Source organism: Chiloscyllium plagiosum, unplaced genomic scaffold (assembly GCF_037043375.1).
Source record: "Chiloscyllium plagiosum isolate Xiang-an unplaced genomic scaffold, Cpla_swu_hap1 HiC_scaffold_17, whole genome shotgun sequence".
In the NCBI taxonomy this organism is placed as follows: Eukaryota; Metazoa; Chordata; class Chondrichthyes; order Orectolobiformes; family Hemiscylliidae; genus Chiloscyllium; species Chiloscyllium plagiosum.
Genome location: NW_028270155.1, coordinates 64,225,345 through 64,246,622, shown reverse-complemented (window position 1 = coordinate 64,246,622; position 21,278 = coordinate 64,225,345). Strand labels below are relative to the sequence as shown.

Sequence of the window (21,278 nt, the reverse complement as noted above, 5' to 3'; positions counted from 1 at the left end):
AGTCCTCTATACTGTCAACGACACCTCCAACCTTTGTGTCATCTGCAAACTTGCTAACCCATCCTTTAATCGCCTCATCCAAGTCATTAATAAAAATTACAAAGAGTGGAGGCCCAAGAACAGAGCCCTGTGGAACACCACTCACCACTGACTTCCAGGCAGAATATATTCCTTCCACTACCACTCGCTGTCTTCTGTCAACCAGCCAATTCTGTATCCAGACAGCTAAATTTCCCTGTATCCCCTGACTTTCTGAACGAGCCTAGCATGGGGAACCTTATCAAATGCCTTACTGAAGTCCACATACACAACATCCACCGCTCGCCCCTCATCAACTTGTCTAGTAACATCCTCAAAGAACTCAATAAGATTTGTGAGGCATGACCTGCCCCTCACAAAGCCATGCTGACTGCCTTTAATCAAGCCATGCTCTTCCAGATGGTCATAAATCCTATCCCTGAGAATCCTTTCTAACACCTTGCAGACGACAGACATGAGACTTACTGGTTTGTAATTTGCGGGGATTTCCCTATTTCCTTTCTTGAAGAGAGGAATTACATTTGCCTCTCTCCAGTCCTCAGGTACGACTCTGGTGGGGAGCGAGGATGCAAAGATCTTCCCAAGTGGCGAAGCAATCATATTTCTCGCTTCCCAATTGCAGCCGAGGACAAATCTGGTCTGGCCCTGGCGACTTTTCAATCTTAATGTTTATCAAACTTTTCAGCACATCAGCTTCCTCAATCTCTATCTGTCCCAGCATGCTTACCTCCTCCTCCATGGTTTCATTCACTACAAGGTCCTTTTCTTTCGTAAAGGCAGAAGCAAAAAACTCATTTAGGGCTTCCCCTTCCTCCTCAGACTCTGTACACAAGTTCCCAATGCTATCCCTGATAGACCCTACTCTTTCTTTGATCATTCTCTTATTCCTCACATGCGTGTAAAATGCCTTTGGATTCTCCCTAAACCTTCCTGCCAAGCCTTTTTCGTGCCCCCTCCTGGCTCTCCTCAGACCATTTTTGAGCTCCTTCCTCGCCTGCCTGTAATCCTCTAGGGCTGAGCTTGACCCTCGCTTCCTCCACCTTACGGAAGCTGCCTTCTTTCTTTTGACGAGAAGCTCCTCCGCTCTCCTCATCCAAGGTTCCTATATCTTACCCCTTCTTGCCATTCTCATAGGAACACTTAGCCTTGCGATTGCTCCGAAACACAGTCTTTCCAAAATCACCTTTTGTCAGGTTTTAGCTCAACCATGTTACTTCCATTTCAGAGCAACAGCCAACCTTTGAACCCTGGATCATGTGATGTTCTCCTATTGGTTGAACCAGATGAATAGCCCAATCAGGGAGTGCATATTCTCTGAGGGCCTGCTGCCTGACCTTGTTCCAATCCCTGCACTTTCCCCAATTGAGAGCAATAAATTTGTATCCGACAGAGTAATACAAGGGAAATGGGAGTGAGCCGACAAGACTAGACTCTCACAGCTCCCTTTGCACTCCGCAGTTTTCACAACTCTCCCCCCTGTCCCTCCAATGCTGTCACAGTTCCCTCTTCCCACCCACACTCTCACAGCTCTGGGAACACAGTGATTTTTGTCTAAAGTTTGGGAGTCACTGATCCACACACTTTCCCTGTTCCCGATGCTCCAGCTGTTCTCTCCTCCTGTGCACCTTCCGGAAAGGATCCTCAGGGACAAGGGATGGCCATTGCAGACACAGACACGTGGCCAACCCTCCCATTATAGCAGGGGAAAGGTACACGGCCTGTCACAGTGTGACCCAGCAATGCATGAGCAGGCCCTTGGCCTCTTAAACATGTGATCCCATTGGCTGGTCTGCACTATGTCCCAGAAAGGCCTCCCATACTGTCCCTGTGCTCTGCGCAACCTCACACTGCAGAAGGGGGAGGCTTTTCATCAGGACCACATCATCAATTGTCACTCCTCATCTGACCAGGAGGATGTAAAGGGGGTAAGGGGGTCTAGGGCCCAGACTCTCCCCACACAGTGACCCAGCTGAGGTAATGACCAAACACTGCCTTCCCTGATGTCCTTGGGAGCTGTCCATTCACTGCCTGAGGCCTGAAGGACCCTGACATGCTGTGGGACTGCCTCACAGCTACAGGAGCTCACTGTGTCCCCATGGCGACTGGAGGTGCTGAGGTCATTGGCAGAGGGGCTGAGGAGGCTCTGTGTGTACTCGGAGCACACTGAGAGAAGGCCCCGAGGCAGAAGGAGCCTCTTCTCCTCCGTTGCAAGGGACACCTGCCCCATTGTGTGATGGGGAGATGGAGGAGCCCCTGGGAGAGACTATCCAGCTATGTTGTTCCTCTCTCACCTGGTCACCCTGTGGGTGTGTATCCATCAAGTGACCTGCTGGATGTGGCTCTCCATGAGGGGCACGCACCCATCGATACAGGAAGCAAAACACACCCACGGCTGGGACAGGATAGCACCGATGGCCTGAATGGACTCCTCCATTGTCCACCCATGGGGGTGTCAGCCTCTAGCAGCTCCCTCACCTCTTGCTGCGACTGCAGCAGGTTCCATGTTACTGACTGCAGAGGCCCCTCATCAGCCTGGGGCTCAGCATGGGCCTGGCCTCTACCAGACCTCTGTCTGTCAGTGGCTTCAGTCATCACAGCCTCCATCAGCTGCTCAGGAGAGGCAGTGATGTACTCACCAGCTTGTGACATTGTATCAGATAGTGAGCAGATAGCCACTGCCCGGAGAGGGTCTGTGTTGGTAGGGGGGGGGGGTGTTGGGGAATGATGTGATGCTGCATCTTCTGAAGGATCCTCCTTCTCCGAGTGGAATACAGCTCCCTGGTCTCAGCAGCTGACTGTCCTTCTGGAGCACGGAGTCCTGTCTGAGAAAACACAAACAGTCAGGGGGTAAGGGCTTCAGATCCCCTCCTCCCAGCCCTGCCCTGCCTGTTGTGAATCTCTGTGTGCCCAGTGGTGACACAGGAGCTCAATGCCCCCTCACTCTCTTTACTGTTCCACCTCACGGGGGGAATGGACTGGAAATCAATCCCTGCTATTCCCAGACTCATGACAAAAGTTAATGATTTTTACATCATATTCAAAACTCCCTCATTTACTTGTCTTTTTAGATCCAGGTTAACAGAAAACATGGACCAGGTTTTCATACTAAACTATTTCCTTCAATTTATTCCTGGTACATCGGTGTCACTGGCGAGGTCAGCATTTCTTGCCCGTTGGTAATTCCCTTTGAGAAGGTGGTGGTGAGCTGCCTTCCTGACCTACTGCTGTCCAACTCAGACTTTATCGCGATTGACACAACTGAGTGGCTTGCTAGGCCATTTCAGAGGGCAGTTGGAAATCAACCAAGTGATCCTGATGAACAAGATCGCTCTGCTCACAGGATGAAAAGTTCTTTTGAGATGGTGCCAGGCCCTGTCTTTCAGTGAGGGGACACTGAGATTGGCACCTCATTACCCACTCCCACTTACCCATTCAGCATGTCCCTCACCCCCGGGTCTGATCACCATTGGGCCTTTTCCTTGTGTGGGAACAGCACCCGCTCCTCGTGCCAACACCAAGATGGGCCCCATCTTTAAAACCAGAGGGTTCAGGGAGGCTCCAAGTCCATAAACTGCATTTTCTGTCTGATTCCCATTCAAACTTCCTGAAAGATTGATGAACTGTGGAATGCTGGGATAGTCCAACAAGTTTATTTGGAAGCTCTAACGTTCAGAGGCGCTGCTCCTTCATCAGGTGGTTGTGGAGTATAAGATTGTAAGACACAAGATTAAGAGCAACATTTTGTGATCTGTCTTATGATCCTACAGCACAACCACCTGATGAAGGAGCAGCGCTCCTAAAGTTAGTGCTTCCAAATAAACCTGTTGGACTGTAACTAGGTGTTGTGGGATTTTTAACTTTGTCCACCACAGTCCAACACCGGCTCCTCCAAATCATATCCCTCATTCAGAGTGAAGGTCGAAGTGACAGATCGTCAACTCCCTTAAAACCCACTCTCTGCCTCGTTCAACCTGTCACCATGGAATTATTAAACAACAAGGTTACATTGTCACTGGCTTGTTCAGTAAAAGACACTGGAAACTATTACAAACAATCTTATTATCATTGTGCAGGTGGGCCCTGATGGTCGGATGGAGGTCACTGCTGTTCAGATTTATTTGCCATTTGCGTCACCTATATTCGGGAACCCGAGGGCCGTTGTCACTCAGTTGAAGAACGAACCCTCCGTCCAGGTAATGGAAGGAACCCACTCCCTCTGAATCTGTATTGATATGGGTTCCAGACTGTCAGTGTTTCTGTTTGTTATTCCCTTTGTGGATGAATCTGGGGATTATTCTCTCTTTATCTGGAACCTGCTGTGTCTCCAGTATTTCTGACATGGCTCCTCCTCACTTCAGCTAAAGGCAGGCTTTAATTCCTGGGCTTCAGGTGAACAAGATCTTACATTTACAATCATCATGATATCATCTGAGTATATCCGAGTTTTCCCACCCCATCTCCTTCTGTACACCGCGAGAATAAATGTGTATTCACCAAACATCGAACTACAGGAGATTAAGGTGACACGGTGGCTCAGTGACTACCTGCCTCACAGCGCCAGAGACCCAGGTTCGAGTCCAGCTTCAGGCGACTGTCTGTGTGGGGCTTGCACATTCTCCCCGTGTCTGCATGGGTTTCCTCTGGGTGCTCCAGTTTCCTCCCACAGTTCAAAGATGTGCAGGTTAGGTGAATTGGCCAAGCTAAATTCCCCACAGTGTTCACGAATATCGAGGTGAGGTGCAGTAGTCGGGGAAAATGTAGAGTAATAGGGTAGGGGAATGGGTCTGGGTGGGATCCTCTTCGGAGGGTTCGTGTGGACTGGTTAGTAAATGGCCTGTTTCCACACTGTAGGGATTCTATGATATTATTGATCCAGACCTGTGGACAGCAGTATGGCCACAATCAGGATGTTATTCAGTGTAAACGGCTGGGACAGGGGCCTCAATATTATTGGGGAATTGGAGAGGGTGCAGGGAGCCCAGCAGGGGGTGAAGGACCTGACCAAGTCGACAAACAGGAGGCTGGAAGAACACAGCAAGCCCAGCAGCATCAGGAGGTGGAGAAGTCAATGTTTCAGGTCTAACCCTTCGTCAAGACTGGATGTGGGGATGGGGGGAGCTGCAGATAAAGAAAGGGGAGGGGAAGGGTTGGAAGAGCAGCAGAATGGTGAGGCAGTAATTGGTGAACACGGGTAGTGGGTTTGACCTGGTTGGTCAATGGGAGGGATAGGTCCAGTTGGGAGCTGGAAGGAAGGGTCAGTGGGTGGAATGGAAGGGAGGGGGCGGGTCTAGAAAGGGAGCTGGGGGGATGGTGGGAAGATTATTGGAAATTGGGGAACTCAATGTTAAGTCCTTTGGGCTGTAGGCTGCCCAGGCCGAACTGACAAGGCTGGGGAGGTGGAGCTCCTCATGATCCTCCATGGAGGGAGACATTTCCATCATTCTGTCCAGCCTCCCGAGTGACAGTCGGCCAGACTGACTGCCTGGTTTACAGCAAGAGCAGAAATGTCGGGGGGGATCTCATGAAACCTGCAAGAGCAGGAAATGGAATGAAATGAGAAAGTGCTGGAGAAACTCAGCAGGTCTGGCAGCATCTGTGCAGAGAGAAACAGAGTTAATGTTATCCGTCCAATCTGGCTTTTCTGATGAACTGAGGAGATGTGCTGGGAGTGTGGCTGAATTAGGCCGGGTGTGAATTGTTGTATTTCCCAATGACAGGTTGTGGTGTCGAGATAAAGCCGTGTGTTTACAGTTTGTCAGGTATTACACCAGACTGTGGGGCTTCCTACTTGGTTTACATTTGGATCCCATGAATATTCATGAACATAAAAACCCAGTCCCTCCTTGAAGCCCCAGTCAGCAGTGTGTGAGAATCTGGTGAGCCCGGTTCACGTTAGTTTCCCGGTGATGTACAGAGGCAGGTTTCTGCAGTTTGGTCTGAGGGCAGCACTTTCTCTTGGTTACGGCACAAGGGAGAGGGACAGAAAGCTGGCAGCTGGCATGGAGCATTGGGAATGGCCAGGTTGTGGCAGTGAGGGGAGCTGGGGGAATGGGGTCAAGGGGGTGGAGGGATACACAAGGAATTCAGGGGAGGGCAGAGGTGGGATAGGGAGTGGCGATAGACTGGGAACAGTCAGACAGGGTAAGGAAATGAGGGGCCTTGAAGGGGGTGTCAGTCCTGTCCACATTTGGCTCCACCTCAGGCTGTTAGCTGATAAAGTCATTCCTGGACGATGAGTTTATCTGTTCCCACTGAGGCACATCCCACAAGGAACTGGTGATGGTCTGTTCCTCACCTGAACCACGGTGAGAGCAACATGCAGAGGCAGTGAGACTCTGGGTGGACAGGGTGGATCTGACAGGGAGTACCCTCTCTCCTCCAGCTGGGATCAGAACAAGATCAACTCCAGTGAAACCAAATGGGAACCTTCTGGATATACAGAACGCCCAAGGCCCAGGTAACTTTAATTGTGTCCCAATCCCAGCTGATGGTGATACTGGACACATCAGATCTCAGAGTGAAACCTGACCTGATAAACCACAGTAATATGGAACAAAGAACGGTGGGTGCTGGAAATCAGAAACACAACACAAAGTGCTGGAGAAACTCAGCAATTCTGAAGAAGGATCACTGGACTGGAAACATTAACTCTGTTTTTCTCTCTGTACATGTTGCCAGATCTACTGAGTTTCTCCAGCACTTGCCTGTTTTCTTTCAGATTCCCAGTATCCACAGATCTGTGTTTTATATTGGGCTGAGGCGGGTGTTGGGTACATTCCCTACGGCTGTGTCCCCACAGACATGGCCCGTGGTTGAACTCCAGACAAAGTGGAAGATGTTTTGAGTGACCTCCACTGTCCAGGAGTGGAGTACGGGCCAAAGTGACAGCACATTGAGAAATGAAGAAGCATCTCCCAGCTGGTGACCAGCTCCTTAACTCCAATGGAGAGGGAATGTCACTTCCCCATCCCAGTTTCAGTCACATCACAGTGACCCACACCTTCCAGGTTCTAGCACACGCCTCGGCTCCTCTGAATCACATTCCCAGCACCTTCAGGTAGTCTGCTCGGACAGGGCAAAGGGCAAAGGATTGATTGGCCCAGTTCTGAAAAGGAACAGGAGCCCATTCTTGCTGCAGTTGATCTTGTGTCCTGAAGCCAGTTTGAACTGGTCACAGATTCTCATCAATCTGATCACTGACGGTGGATCTGTGCAGAAAGCAGTGATGTTTTCCATGTGCAGGGATGATTTGAACTCAGTGCCTGCAGTATCTGGCATTTTCCCTTTTCCTACACCTGCCTCCTTCCTATTGTACTCAGTAAATGGTTCAATACAGCACACAAACAGGACGGGAGAGAGGACAGTCCTGCCTGCCTCTATCTCTGATCGGAAAGCTTTCCGATTCCCACCCATTATTTAAACTGTCCCACTGATGTTTGTGTAGAGCAGATGGATCCAATTGTGGAGTCCCTGCATTAACCCCATTTGAAGAGCAAGTTGATTAAGTAGGTGTTGGATATTCTTCCAAAGGTTTGTGTTGGGTGACATGTTGCTTCACCACAGTCAAGAATTTTTTTACAAGATTACATCTCTTACATGAAGGTGACTGCCCACAACCTCCATAACTTTGTGGGAAGGATAAACTGTTTCCGTAGAGTGGAACACCAAGGCCAGAGAATTGGACATTATTTCCTTCTGACCAGATCGATGGCCCATGGAACCATTGCTGTGACCACTGCCTGTACGCACTGAGCTGCAGTATTCCACATTCCTGTCAATACAGCAAACAGCACTGACCTTGGTGAAGGACACAAGGTCAAATCACTTTGCTCAGTGAACATCTGCTGGACACAAAATGGAGGCAATCTTGATACATCATAAAACTCAGTTGGTTCCCAGTGTGATGAAGGTTCAGGAAATGTTATTAATATCATTTGGGAACCTGTGTTCTCAGGCGGGAGATGCATGGATAGCTTTCAGGTTGATTTGTATTTCTAAAGTGTGTGTTAAGAATGGAGGGACACAGTTTTAGTTTCACTTTTGATTTTTGTTATTGGAATTGGAATGTTGGACAGTTTGTTCATCATCACTTTACTGCGGGTTTACAGACTGGAATAGATCTTGAGGTGAACAGATGAGTGCATTAGAAATAAAGGTATTGAAAGAGAAACTGCTGTTGTCTACTGACCGGGCTAAAGTAACACAGAAAGGCAGAATTGTACAGAAAATCAAAGGATACTTGTAGGTTCAGTCACATCGAAGAGCTACTGTCTGCTGAGCTGTCTCCAAAATCTCCTGGAGGTCAGTAAGGTGAAAACAGCACAGACCAATTATACCTGTGTGAGCTGAATGAGGAACTTTAATGTGGAAACACGGTGATCCTCCTGTTAATGTACCTGTCCAAATATCTATTAAAAGTTGTAACTGTACCTGCATCTGCCACTTCCTCTAACAGTTCATGCCACATATGAACCAGCCTCTGTGTGAGAACATTTCCCCTCAGCTTCCTTTTAAATCTTTCTCCACTCAGTTTAAAATTATGCACTCTAGTTTTGAACTCCCTAACTCTTTGGGAAAAGAGTTTGTGACTTACCTTATCCATGCCCCTCATGATTTTATAAACATCCATAATTAATTGGGGGTGTGGAAATTATATCGCGATTAGACAGGAGCTGTGGAGTATAAATTGGGAACATTGTTCTGCGGGAACTGTACAACAGAAATGTGAAGGCTGTTTAAGGAGCACTGGTTGTGAGTGTTGGATAACTTTGTCCCACTGAGACAGGCAAAGGAATGGTCAGGTTAAGGAGCCTTGGATGGCAAGAGAAGAGGAGCTTCTTGTCAAGAGGAAGAAGAAAGCTTACTGAAGGTTTTGGAAGCAAGGACCTGGCACAGCTTTAGAGGAATACAGTATAGCTAGGAAATAACTCAAAAAATGAACTGAGGAGAGCTTGGAGGGGGCATGAAAAAGCCTTGGGGGAAAGGATTAGGGAAAACCCAGAGGCGGTCTACATTTACGTGAGAAATAAGAGAATGATCAGCGAGAGGGTAGGGCCGATCACGGATAGTGGAGGGAACTTGTGCCTGGAGTCTGAAGAGGTAGGGAAAGCCGTAACTAAGTTTTTTGCTTCAGTATTCACTAGAGAGAGGGACCTCGGTGATAATGAGAACATTGTGGACCAGGTTAATAAGCTTGAACAGATTGACATTAAGGAAATGGATGTGCTGGAAATTCTGGGAAGCATCAAGTTAGATAAGTCCCCAGGGCCAGACCAGATATATCCGAGGTTACTACAGGAAGTGAGGAATAAGATTACTATACCTCTGGTGATGATCTTTGCGTCCTCACTCTCCATGGGAGTAGTACAGGCTGATTGGAGGGAGGAGAATGCTGTTACTCTGTTCAAGAAAGGGAATAGGGAAATCCCTGGGAATTACAGCCCAGTCAGCCTTACGTCTGTGGTAAGCAAGGTGCTGGAAAGGATTCTGAGAGACAGGATTTATGACCATTTGGAAAGACATTATTTGATTAAACACAGTCAGCATGGCTTTGTGAGGGGCAGGTCATGCCTCACTGGCCTTATTGAGATCTCTGAGGATGTGATGAGACAAGTTGACGAAGGTTGAGCAGGGGATGTGCTGTAAATGGATTTCAGTAAGGCATTTGATAAGGTTCCCCATGGTAGGCTCATTCAGAATGTTAGGAGGTATGTGATATAGGGAATTTTGGCTGTCTGGATACAGAATTGGCTGGCTGAAAGAAGACAGTGAGTGGTCGTGGATGGAAAGTATTCCTCCTGGAGCTCGGTGACCAGTGGTGTCCCACAAGGATCTGCTCTTGGGCGTCTGCCCTTTGTAGTTTTTATCAGTGACTTGGATGAAGAAGTGGAAGGATGGGTTAGTAAGTTTGCCAGTGACACAAAGGTCGGTGATGTCGTGGATCGTGGCGAGGGCTGTTACAGACTACAACGAGACACTGACAGGATGCAGAGCTGGGCTGAGAAGTGGCAGATGGAGTTAAACCTGGTTAAATAAGAAGTGATTCATTTAGGAAGGTCACATTTGGATGTTGAATACAGGGTTAATGCCAAAACAAATGCTATACAGGATGCTGGGATCCAAGGTAGACAGGAGGACGCTGGAAGTAGAACACAGCAAGGCAGGCAGCATCAGGAGGTGGAGAAGCTGATGTTTTGGGTGTAACCTTTCTTCAGGACTGGGGCTGGGTGTGGGGGGGGGAGCTGGTGGTGGGTGTAAGGTTGTAAAGTAGGTTTTGGTGAAGACAGGTAGAGGGGATGAACTGGTTGGTCAATGGGAGGAATGAATCCAGTTGGTGGCAGGGAGCAGTGGAAGGGAGGGGAGGGGCTGGGAAGGGAGTTAGGGGATGCGAAGAGAGATTATTTGAAATTGGAGAACTCAAAGTTTTGTCCTCTGGGCTGTAGGCTGCCCAGGTGGAAGATGAGGTGTTGTTCCTCCAATTTGCAGGGTGTTTCATTGAGGCAATTGAGGATGCCAAGGATGGTCATGTCAGAAAGGGAGTGGGAAGGGGAATTAAATTGGGGGATGAGTAGGAGGTTTGGTCGGCTCTTGCAGACCCAGCTGCGATGTTCGGTGAACTATTCCCTAAGACAACATGGGGAGCACCTAATGCAGTAAACGAGGTTGGAAGAGAGGCAGGTGAACCTCAGTCTCACCTGGAAGGACTGTTTGGGGCCCTGGATGGAGGTGACCGGCTGGTGTACCTACAGGCTCTGCATCTTTTCCGGTTACCGGGGAAGGTACTTGGTGGCTCGAAGGGGGTTGGTGGGGAGAGTGGCGCAAACCAAGGATTGTCGAAGGGAATGGTCCTTGTGGAAGGCAGAGAGGGGTGGGGACTGGAAGATGGTCTTGGTGGTAGGGTCTAATTGGAGTTGGCGGAAGGGTTTAAGGATGATGCGTTAGATGCGGAGACTATTGCGGTGGTAGGTGAGGATAAGGGGGACCCAGCCTTTATTGCGTTTGGAAGGGCGGGGGTTTGGAGCAGTGGAATGGGGAATGAAGGTGGTGCGGTGGAGAGCGGTTTGGATGACAGAGGGAGGAAATGCATGTTGCTCGAAATAGGTGGACATCTGGGATATTCACGAGTGGAAAGTTTCCCTTGTCCGAGTAGATGCGGCAGAGGTGGAGGAATTGGGAGAATGGGATGGAGTTCTTGCAGGATACTGTGTGGGAAGAGGTGTGGTCCAGGGAGTTATTGGAATCTGTGGGTTTGTAGTAAACATCGGTCTGGTGACTCACCGGAGATGGAAACGGTGAGGTCAAGAAATGGGAGGGAGGTGTCCGAGATGGACCAAGTGAATTTGAGAGCAGGATGGAAGTTGTGGGCGAAGTCGATGAACTGCTCCAGTTCAGTCTGGGTGCAGGAAGCTGCACCGATGTAGTCATTGATATAACGGCAGAAGAGTTGGGGTACATTGCCTGTGTAGGTGCTGAAGAGGGACTGTTCGATATAGCCAACAAAGAGGCAGGCATAGCTGGGGCCCATGTGGGTACCCATGGCCACCCCCTGGATTTGGAGGAAATGGGAGGAGTTAAAGGAAAAGTTATTGAGGATGAGGACCAGTTTGGCGAGACAGAGGAGGGAATTGGTGGAGGGGGACGGGATGGGTCTGTTGGAGAGGAAGAAGCAAAGGGCCTGGAGGCCATCCTTGTGAGATATTAACATGTATAAGGACTGCATGTCGATAGTGAAGAGATAGCACTGGGGGCCAGGGAACTGGAAGTTGCTGAAGAGATGGAGAGCGTGGTTGGTGTCGCAGATGGAGGTGGGAAGTGCCTGAACTGAGGGGCAGAGGATGGAGTCGAGGTAAGACGAGATGAGTTCATTGGGGCAGGAGCATGCCGAGATGATGGGTCGGTCGGGGTAGTTGGGCTTGTGGACCTTGGAGAGCAGGTCGAACCGGGCAGTGTGGAGCTGGGGGACTATGAGTTTGGAGGCAGTGGAGGGGAGATCACCGGATGCAATGAGGACACAGACAGTGCAGGTGATATTGGCTTTTGGCTTAAAGCCAGGATTGTGGGCAGAGTGGAGGAACAGTGGGATGTTGGGGCCCATGGACATACGTCCCTCAAAGTTGCTGCCAACTTGATTGGGGTGTTAAGAAGGTGGATGGTGTTTTGGTTTTCATTAACAGGGGGATTGAGTTTAAGAGCCAGGAGGTTTTGCTGCAGCACTATAGGACCCTGGTTAGACCACACTTGGAATAATGTGTCTTATTCTGTGTTCGAAGGTCACTCTTTTACCTCCTATGCTCCAGTGAAAAAGCCTTGTAGCTTATCCAGCCACTCCTTATAACTCAAACCCTCCATTCCTTATACCATTTTGTGAACCTTTTCTACATCCTCTCCAATTCAACCATATCCTTCCTGTACCATGGCAACCAGAACTGTACACAGTACAGGTACACAATCCTTTATCCAAAATTCAAAACTCCAAAAGCTCCAAAATCCGAAATTGTTTTTCTGGAGTGTGGAGCGCCATTTTGGCGTGTGTACAGGTGACCCACTCGATTCGCGTCACTCAGATGTGACGTGGTGTGGCCCAGCACTGACAGGCATCAATTGTGTCTCAGTGCTTGTACTGTTCACACGTGCATCTGCTGTTAGGTAATACTTTTCTCATTTCCCTGTGAAAATGTCATTTATTCCGAATCCGAAAAATTCCCCCAAATTTCGATAAACAGCTGGCCCCAAGGATTTTGGAAAAAGGATTGTGTAACTGTACTCCAAAATTTGCCTCACCAATGTCCTGTACAATCACACCATGACATCCCAACTGTTTTACTCAATGGTCTCAGCAATAAAGGTGCCAAACACCTTCTTTCCCACCCCGTCTACCTGTAACACAACTTTCAATGAACTATGTACCTGAACCCCGAGGTTTCTCTGTTCTATAACATTCCCTCAGGCCCGACCATTAACTGTGTAGGTCCTGCCCCTGTTTGTTTTACCAAAATGCAATACCTGACATTTATTCAAATTAAACTCCATCTGCCACGCCTCAGCCCATTGGCCTAATTGATCAAGATCCATTTATAATCTCAGATAATCGTCATCACTGTCTCTAACACCACCAATTTTGGTGTCATTTGCAAATTTACTGCCCCTGCCTCCTATATTCTCATCTAAATCATTTATATCAATGACAAATAACAGTGGGCCCAGTGCTGATCCCTGTGGAACACTGCTGGTTACAGACCTCCAGTCTGACATACAACCCTCCACCACCACTCTCTGTCTCCTACCATGAAGCCAATTTTGTATCCAATTGACAAGTTCACCCTGAATCCCATGTGATCTAATTTTATGGTCAGGTTGGGACCCAGTGAGGAAAGACGTCAATCTGAGATTGGTACAGTTGAGAACAAAAGCGAGTCAATTAGTCAGGACAGGCAGGAACATGGTAGGACTGATTAATTAAACTACATTTATTTCAATGCAAGAGGCCTAACAGGGAAGGCAGATGAACACAGGTCAGATTAGGAACATGGATCTGGAATATTGTAGCAATTACAGAAACGTGGCTCAGGGATGGACAGGACTGGCAGCTGAATGTTCCAGGATACAAATGCTATAGGAAGGACATACAGGGAGGCAAGAGAGGAGGGGGAGTGGCATTTTTGATAAGGGATAGCATTATAGCTGTACTGAGGGAGGATATTCCTGGAAATACATCCACGTAAGATATTTGTGTGGAAGTGAGAAATAAGAAAGGGATGATCACCTTATTAGGATTGTATTATCGACCCCTTAATAGTCAGAGGGAAATTGAAAAACAAAATTGTAAGGAGATCTCAGTTATCTGTAAGAATAATAGGGTGGTTATGGGAGGGGATTTTAAATTTCCAAACATTGAGTGGGACTGCCATAATGTTGAAGGTTTAGATGGAGAGGAGTTTGTTAAGTGTTTACAAGAAAAATTTCTGATTCAGTGTGCGGATGTACCTACTAGGGATGGTACAAAACTTGACCTACTCTTGGGAAATAAGGCAGGGCAGGTGACTAAGGTGTCAGTGGGGGGTGGGGCACTTTGGGGCCAGCGACCGTAATTCTACTAGATTTAAAATAGTGATGTAAAAGGTTCGACCAGATCTAAAAGTTGAAGTTCTAAATTGGAGAAAGGCCAATTTTGATGGTATGAGGTAAGAACTTTCAAAAGCTGATGGGGGGGGGTGGGGGGGGGGGGGGAACGTGCAGATGTTCGCAGGTAAAGGGACGGCTGGAAAATGGGAAGCCTTCAGAAATGAGATAACGAAAGTCCAGAGACAAAATATTCCTGTCAGGGTGAAAGGAAAGGCTGGTAAGTATAGGGAATGGTGGATAACTAAAGAAATTGAGAGTTTGGTATAGAAAAAGAAAGAAGCATATGTAAGGTATAGACAGGATAGATCGAGTGAATTATCAGAAGAGTATAAAGGCAATAGGAGTAAACTTATGAGGGAAATCAGGAGGGCAAAAAGGGGACATGAGATAGCTTTGGCAAATAGAGTTAAGGAGAATCCAAAGGGTTTTTACAAAAATGTTAAGAAACAAAGGGGAACTAGTGAGAGAATTGGACCCCTCAAAGATCACCAAGGAAGCGTTTGTGTGGAGCCGCAGGAGCTGGAGCAGATAGTAAAGGAGTATTTTGCATCAGTACTTACTGTGGAAAAGGACATGGAAGATATAGAATGTTGGGAAATATATGGTGACATCTTGAAAAAAGTCCATATTACAGAGGAGGAAGTGCTGGATGTCTTGGAACACATAAAGGTGGATAAATCCCCAGGACCTGATCAGGTGTACCCTAGAGCTCTGTGGGAAGCTAGGGAAGTGATAACTGGGCCTCTTCCTGAGATATTTGTGCCATCAATAGCCACAGGTGAGGTGCCAGAAAACTGGATGTTGGCTAACGTGGTGCCACTGTTTAAGAAGGGTGGTAAGGACAAGCCAGGGAACAATAGACCGGTGAGCCTGACATCGGTGGTGGGCATGGTGTTAGAGGGAATCCTGAGGGACAGGATGTACATGTATTTGGAAAGGCAAGGACTGATTAGGGATACTCAACATGGCCTTGTGCATGGGAAATCATGTCACACAAACTTGATTGAGTTTTTTGAAGAAGTAACAAAGAGGATTGATGAGGGCAGAGCGGTAGATGTGATCCATATGGACTTCTGTAAGGAATTCGACAAGGTTCTCCATGGGAGACTGGTTAGCAAGGTTTGATCTCATGGAATACAGGGAGAACTTGTTATTTGGATACAGAACTGGCTGAAAGACAGAAGATAGGGGGTGGTGATGGAGGGTTGTTTTTCGGACTGGAGGCCTGTGACCAGTGGAGTGCCGTAAGGATCGGTGCTGGGCCCACTACTTTTCATCATTTATATAAATGATTTGGATGTGAGCGTAAGAGGTATAGTCAGCTAATAGCTTCACATTTTCTCTTTCCACTCATAAAACCCCTCTGCCCATCTCAGTTCAAACAAACTTGACTCCCCAGGAGGCACATCCTGGATTTAAATCATGGTTCCAGAAAGACTGACCTTGGTCATCTTTAAGCTCCGTCGTCACACACCTTTCATCACAAACTGAACAATCCGGCCTGTTCCACTTTAGTACACAGGGGGGTGCCCACTGGACATCCCACTGCACTCAGTAATTTGGGTTGGGATATGCTCCACCATTTGCAATTTCAAGTGTTTCAGAAACACGGGGTATTTTCCTCCAGCTCCTTAAAGTTTTGCCATTACTTTTTCTGGTGTCACCATTCTTCCATTCTCCAGCCAAAAAGGAGCAGCTCATTCTCATCTGTTTCCGTGTGGAGCCGCCCCTTGGCACTGGGTTGGTGATGGCTCATCTCTTATTTGACTCATGTTTTGTGGTTAAACTAAGACCATAAAATGGAGGAGCGAAGGGAAGCCATTCAGCCCATCAAGTCTGCTCCACTATTCAATGCAATCATGGCTGGTCTGATAATCCTCAACTCCACTTTCCTGCCTTTTCCCTGATACCCTTGATTCCTGACTGATTAATAATCTGTCTGACCCAGCCTGTTTGTCTATTCCTTTGCAAATGCCGGCTGATATTGACATTAACACCTTGACCATCACTTTTGCAGATGATTGAGAGCAGACTGATCGGGTGGGAATTAATTGGGATGGATTTGTCCAGTACTTTCTGTCCTTTGTCAGGGCATATCTGTCATTGTCCAAATTGTGGGAAACTTCCTGTATTGTGTGTGATGGACTGCTCTTCCTGGTTCACCATTTCCCTTTCCTGTGCACAGTCATTACAATGGAGGGGCTGTTTGGTTCACCTTACTGGGCCATTTCACATGAGCCAATGTGGAGTCACATATCAGCCAGACTGGGGAATGATGGGAGATTTCCCTCCCTGAACAGCATTAGTGACAACCTGATAGTTCCATGGTCACCATTACTGGGACGTGCTTTTGATTCCAAATGTCTTTGTTAATTAATTGGATTTAATTTTCACATCTGCCCTGGGATTTAAACCCACATCCTGCATTGACTGAGACCTCTGGATCACTAGTTTAGTAACCTTTCCCTGACACCATCATTCCCACAATCCTCACCACTGTTATCCAAGCAGTAGCTGAAACCACTCAGAAATATATTCCCCAACAATGAAGAAGGGAGAAAGAGAGAAAACAGAAAACTACAAACCTGTTAGCGTTATACCAGGAGGAGCGAAAATACGAGAATTGATTTGCAAGTTTGTGATAACTGAATACTTCGAAAATAAAATTTGTTTGGACAGGGTCCACATGGGTGTGTGAAAGGGAAATCATGTTTGACAAATCTGTTGGAGATTTTTGAAGCTATTACTTGTAACGTAGATAATGGAGAACAGGAGGATGGGATGTATTTGGATTTTCATAAGGCCCCAAGCAGGAGGTTGGGAAACACACTTCGAGCACCAGGGACTGGGAGAAAGGTCCTGCTGTGGGGATTGGGAATTGGTTACCAGCCAGAAAACAGAGTTGGAATAAATGGGTCACTCTGAAGGTGGCAGCCTGTGTCCAGTGAGGTCCCACAAGGATCAGTGTTTGCATCACTGCTGTTCACAATCTAAACCAATGATGTGGATGTGGGGACCAAATGTAATGGGCAGCATCGTATCGGGGTCTGAGCAGCGAGTGTTATGGTGAGCTGTGTGACAGAATTGGGTGACATGTGCAGTGAGGCCCATCTCGACATCAGGAGCAACTCACAGGGGCACAGGGAGTGGAGTTCGCACTGGGCCCTTTGGGGGAGGAGGATGTGGTGGGGAGTCAGCACTGAGCTCTGTGGGGGAGGGGCACGTGGAGTGGAGCCAACACTGGGCCCTGTACCTTTATCCCAGTGGCCAACATTTGTACTCACTGCTCCGTGCCCCTCCCCCACAGGGTCCAGTGCTGACTCCACTCCCAGTGTCTGTCCCTCACACAGTTCAGAGTGGCACAGTGGCTCAGTGGTTAGCACTGCTGCCTCACAGCGCCAGGGCCCCGGGTTCAATTCCAGCCTCGGACGACACTCTGTGTGGAGTTTGCACATTCGCCCCATGTCTATGTGGGTCCCCTTCGGGTGCTCTGGTTTCCTCCACAGTCCAAAGATATGCAGGTTTGGGGAATTGGCCATGCTAAAGTGTTCAGGGATGTGTTGGTTAGGTGCAATAGTGAGGAGTAAATGGAGACCATTTAGGGTAGGGGAATGGTCTGGCTGGTTTACGCTTCGGAGGGTCAGTGTGGACTTGTTGGGCAAAATGGCCTGTTTCCACACTGTCGAGTTTCTATGATTTGAGGATTTGGAGGCCCACCCCCTGGAGGAAAATGAGCAGGGTTGTTGTCAGAGGTGATTCAGTAATAAGGGGAACAGATAGATGGTCCTGGGGCTGTAAACCAGACTCCAGGACGGTATGTTGCCTCCCGGCTGCTCGGGTGAAGGATGTCTCAGTGTAGCTGCAGGACATTCTGAAGTGAGTGGGTGAACGGCCAGTGGCCGTGGTACACATTGGTGCCAATGACATGGGTAAGACGTCCTAATATTGGATTCTCAGGGGAACGTAGCACGAACAGCCAAGTTTCTGGTATTGAGACTGGCTCTAGTGTATTGGGAGGTACGTTGGCTTCAGTTCTGGTGGTGTTCCTGTGACTTTACCATGAAACACCACATCCGTCACTTTTAATAACAGTGGATCATTTCTGGTGCAGTTCTTAACTTCTCCGGCCATTTCCAGAATGTTCTCTGTTGTTCAATGTAGAAGATGTCTGCATAAGGACTATTTGTATTTAACTTATTTGACAAAGGTAACTGAAAGAGCCCATGGACATTCCCATGTAGGTTGCATTGCTGATACTTAATTGTATGAGTGTGAGCTGACAGCAACAACACCCACCTCTGCATATGGCTCACTGCTCGAGAAGGTATCTCTGAATGAGGCCCAAATATTGTGGTCAGTGGGCTGTGGTCTGTGAGTCGGGTAAGTTTCAGGCCACACAGGGATTGATATATTGCCAGAAATGATTCCAAGAGCTTCTCTATCTGTGCAGAGCTCACTTCTGCTTTGTTCAATGATCTTGGTGTAAAATCTATTGGCTCTCTTTCCCGCTGGGTACCACGTGAGAAATGACTGCTCCCACGCCATTCAGTGGGACATCACATGCTAGCTGCAGTGATAGCTTTCAGTCAAACTGGGTCAGGCCTCCTGAATTCATAAAGAATCCTTGGCTTGTGTAAAAGCTTTCACATTGATCTTCCCATTTCCAGTTCCTGTTTCGGCAGAATAATTGTGTAACGGCTGGAGAATGGCTGCAAGACTTGGACAAATCTGCCATTGCAGGGGAACCTCAATTATCCAAATAGAAATTATCCGAAAATCATGTTTCCAGCAGTGATTGCATCTTTTGTTTACATTGATGAAACAGGCACCATCTCCAAGTGAGTGACCTCCCGCCCTCTCTCTCTCTCCCCACACTTTCCCTGGAGTTCTACAGAGGAGTGTACCCTAACACACACACCCCCCACCCCCACGGGTTCCAAGAATAATCTCTCCAACATTGTCCTGTACAGGGCAAACATGGAACCTGTCAAAAATTTGTAGTATACATTGTGTGCGTATATGTGTGCGCGCGCCTGCGTGTGTGTGTGTGTGTGTGTGCGTTATTTGGAGACTTACCCCACACAGACGGCAGCAGCAGCAGCAGTCTTGTTGGTGTACAGTCCAGGTGCCCCGGAGAGGAGTCGGGGTGCGGCGGTGAAGAGATGTGTTGGGGCGGGGGCTTGCACGCCTTGTGCTGGGGGTCGGGGTTGGACCAGATTGGGGGGGGCCAGGGTTGGACCGGATTGGGGGGGGGATGGGTTGGACCGGATTGGGGGGTGTCAGGGTTGGACTGGATTGGGGGAGGGTTGGGTTGGACCGGATTGTGGGGGGGCCGAGGTTGGACCGGATTGGAGGGCAGGGTTGAACTGGAGGGGGTGCGGGGTTGGAGCAGATTGAAGGGGAGTGGGTTGGACCGGAGGGGGGGAGTGGGGTTGGACCGGATTGGGGAGGTGGGGTTGGACTGGGTGGTGGGGTGTGGTTGGACTGGATTGGGGAGGCAGGGTTGGACCAGATTGGGGTGGGGGGGGGTGATGTTGGACCGGATTGGGGGGGCATTGTTGAACCGGATTGGGGGGGGCAGGGTTGGACCGGATTGGGGGCGGGGTTGGACCAGATTGTGGGGGCGGGGTTGGACCGGATTGGGGGATATGGGTTGGACCGGATTGGGGGGTATGGGTTGGACCAGATTGGGGGCAAGGTTGGACTGGATTGGGGGGGTTCAGGGTTTGACTGGATTGGAGGAGTGGAGTTGGACCGGATTTGGGGGGTTGGGGCTGGACTGGATTGGGGGGTGTGGGTTGGACAGGGCGGAGCGGTGGGATTGAACTGGATTGGGGGTGGTGGGGTTGGACAGGATTGGGGGAGTGGGTTGGACTGGACTGGGGGGGGGATTGGACTGGATTGGAGGGGTGGGGTTGGACAGGATTGGGGGGTGGAATTGGACCAGATTGAGGGGGGGGGCTGGGTTGGACCGGATTGGGGGGCCGAGGTTGGACCGGAGTGGGGGGCGGGGTTGAAGCAGATTGGAGGGGAGTGGGTTGGACCAGATTGTGGGGGGAGCGATGTTGGACCGGGTTGGGGGGGCGATGTTGAACCGGATGCGGGGGTGGGGTTGGACCAGATTGGGGGGGGCGGGGTTGGATCGGATGCGGGGGTGGGGTTGGACTGGATTGGGGGGGGGCTGAGTTGGACCGGATTGGGGGGGGGGGGTTGGACCGGATTGGGGGGGTGGGGTTGGACCGGATTGGGGGGGTGGGGTTGGACCGGATTGAGGGGGGGGGGTGGGGTTGGACCGGATTGGGGGGGTGGGGTTGGACCGGATTGGGGGGGTGGGGTTGGACCGGATTTGGCGGGGGGGTTGCACGGGGCCGGGGGCAGTGATGGTGTCGGGCCTCACACGCCATGTGCTGCTGCAGTCTCCTGAATCGGGAGCAGACTTTAAAAGTCCGAGCCCCAGAACAAAGGAATTTAATCGATTTTCCGAATAATTGATTTTCCGAACGAAATAGTGCCCGCCCATCTCGTTCGGATAATCGATTTCCATTATAATTTAGCCAACCCAAAAACCACAGTGGTTGGTATATTTTAGGCAGTGGTGCCTCAATTATGGGACATTTACTTGTGAAGGTGACTTGTGTAGTCCCTGAGCATCAATAACATGCCTTAAATATTCAATGGGAGATTTAAAATATTTACATTTGTCTTGTCTCAGTCTGAGGGCATAATCTTCAAGTCTCTGCAAAGCAGCATCTAAATTATTGAGATGTTCTCTTTCATTTCTCCCCCTGTCTAAAATATTGTCTTGGTAACTCTGATTCCTTCCAATCACTGACAATCTGACCCATGGCACGTTGGAGTAACACAGGTGCAGATGTGATTCCAAATACAGGGCTCTTGTATTGGAATATCCCTTTATGTGTTAGAATTGACAAGTATTTCTGTGACTCAGGGTCTATACTTATCTGGAGATAGGCTCGACTCAGATCAATTTTAGTGAAATGCTGACCCCCAGCTAATCCAGCAAAGAGATCAATGCCATTGCAGAAGGTGTAACACCTGCCCGTTTACTTCCTCCCTCCTCACTATCCAAGGCCCCAGAGACACCTTCCAGGTGAAGC

General features: G+C 48.9%; 1 protein-coding gene across 1 annotated transcript in view; it reads left to right on the top strand.

Annotated features, from left to right (window-relative positions):
* Window positions 1–21,278, top strand: part of LOC148147392 (uncharacterized) — a 78,200-nt gene that overhangs the window by 19,365 nt on the left and 37,557 nt on the right. Inside the window, exon 5 of the mRNA XM_087995614.1 lies at window positions 4,113–4,232. Coding sequence (XP_087851740.1) covers window positions 4,113–4,232 — 120 coding nt within the window. The remainder of the gene's footprint in view (window positions 1–4,112; window positions 4,233–21,278) is intronic.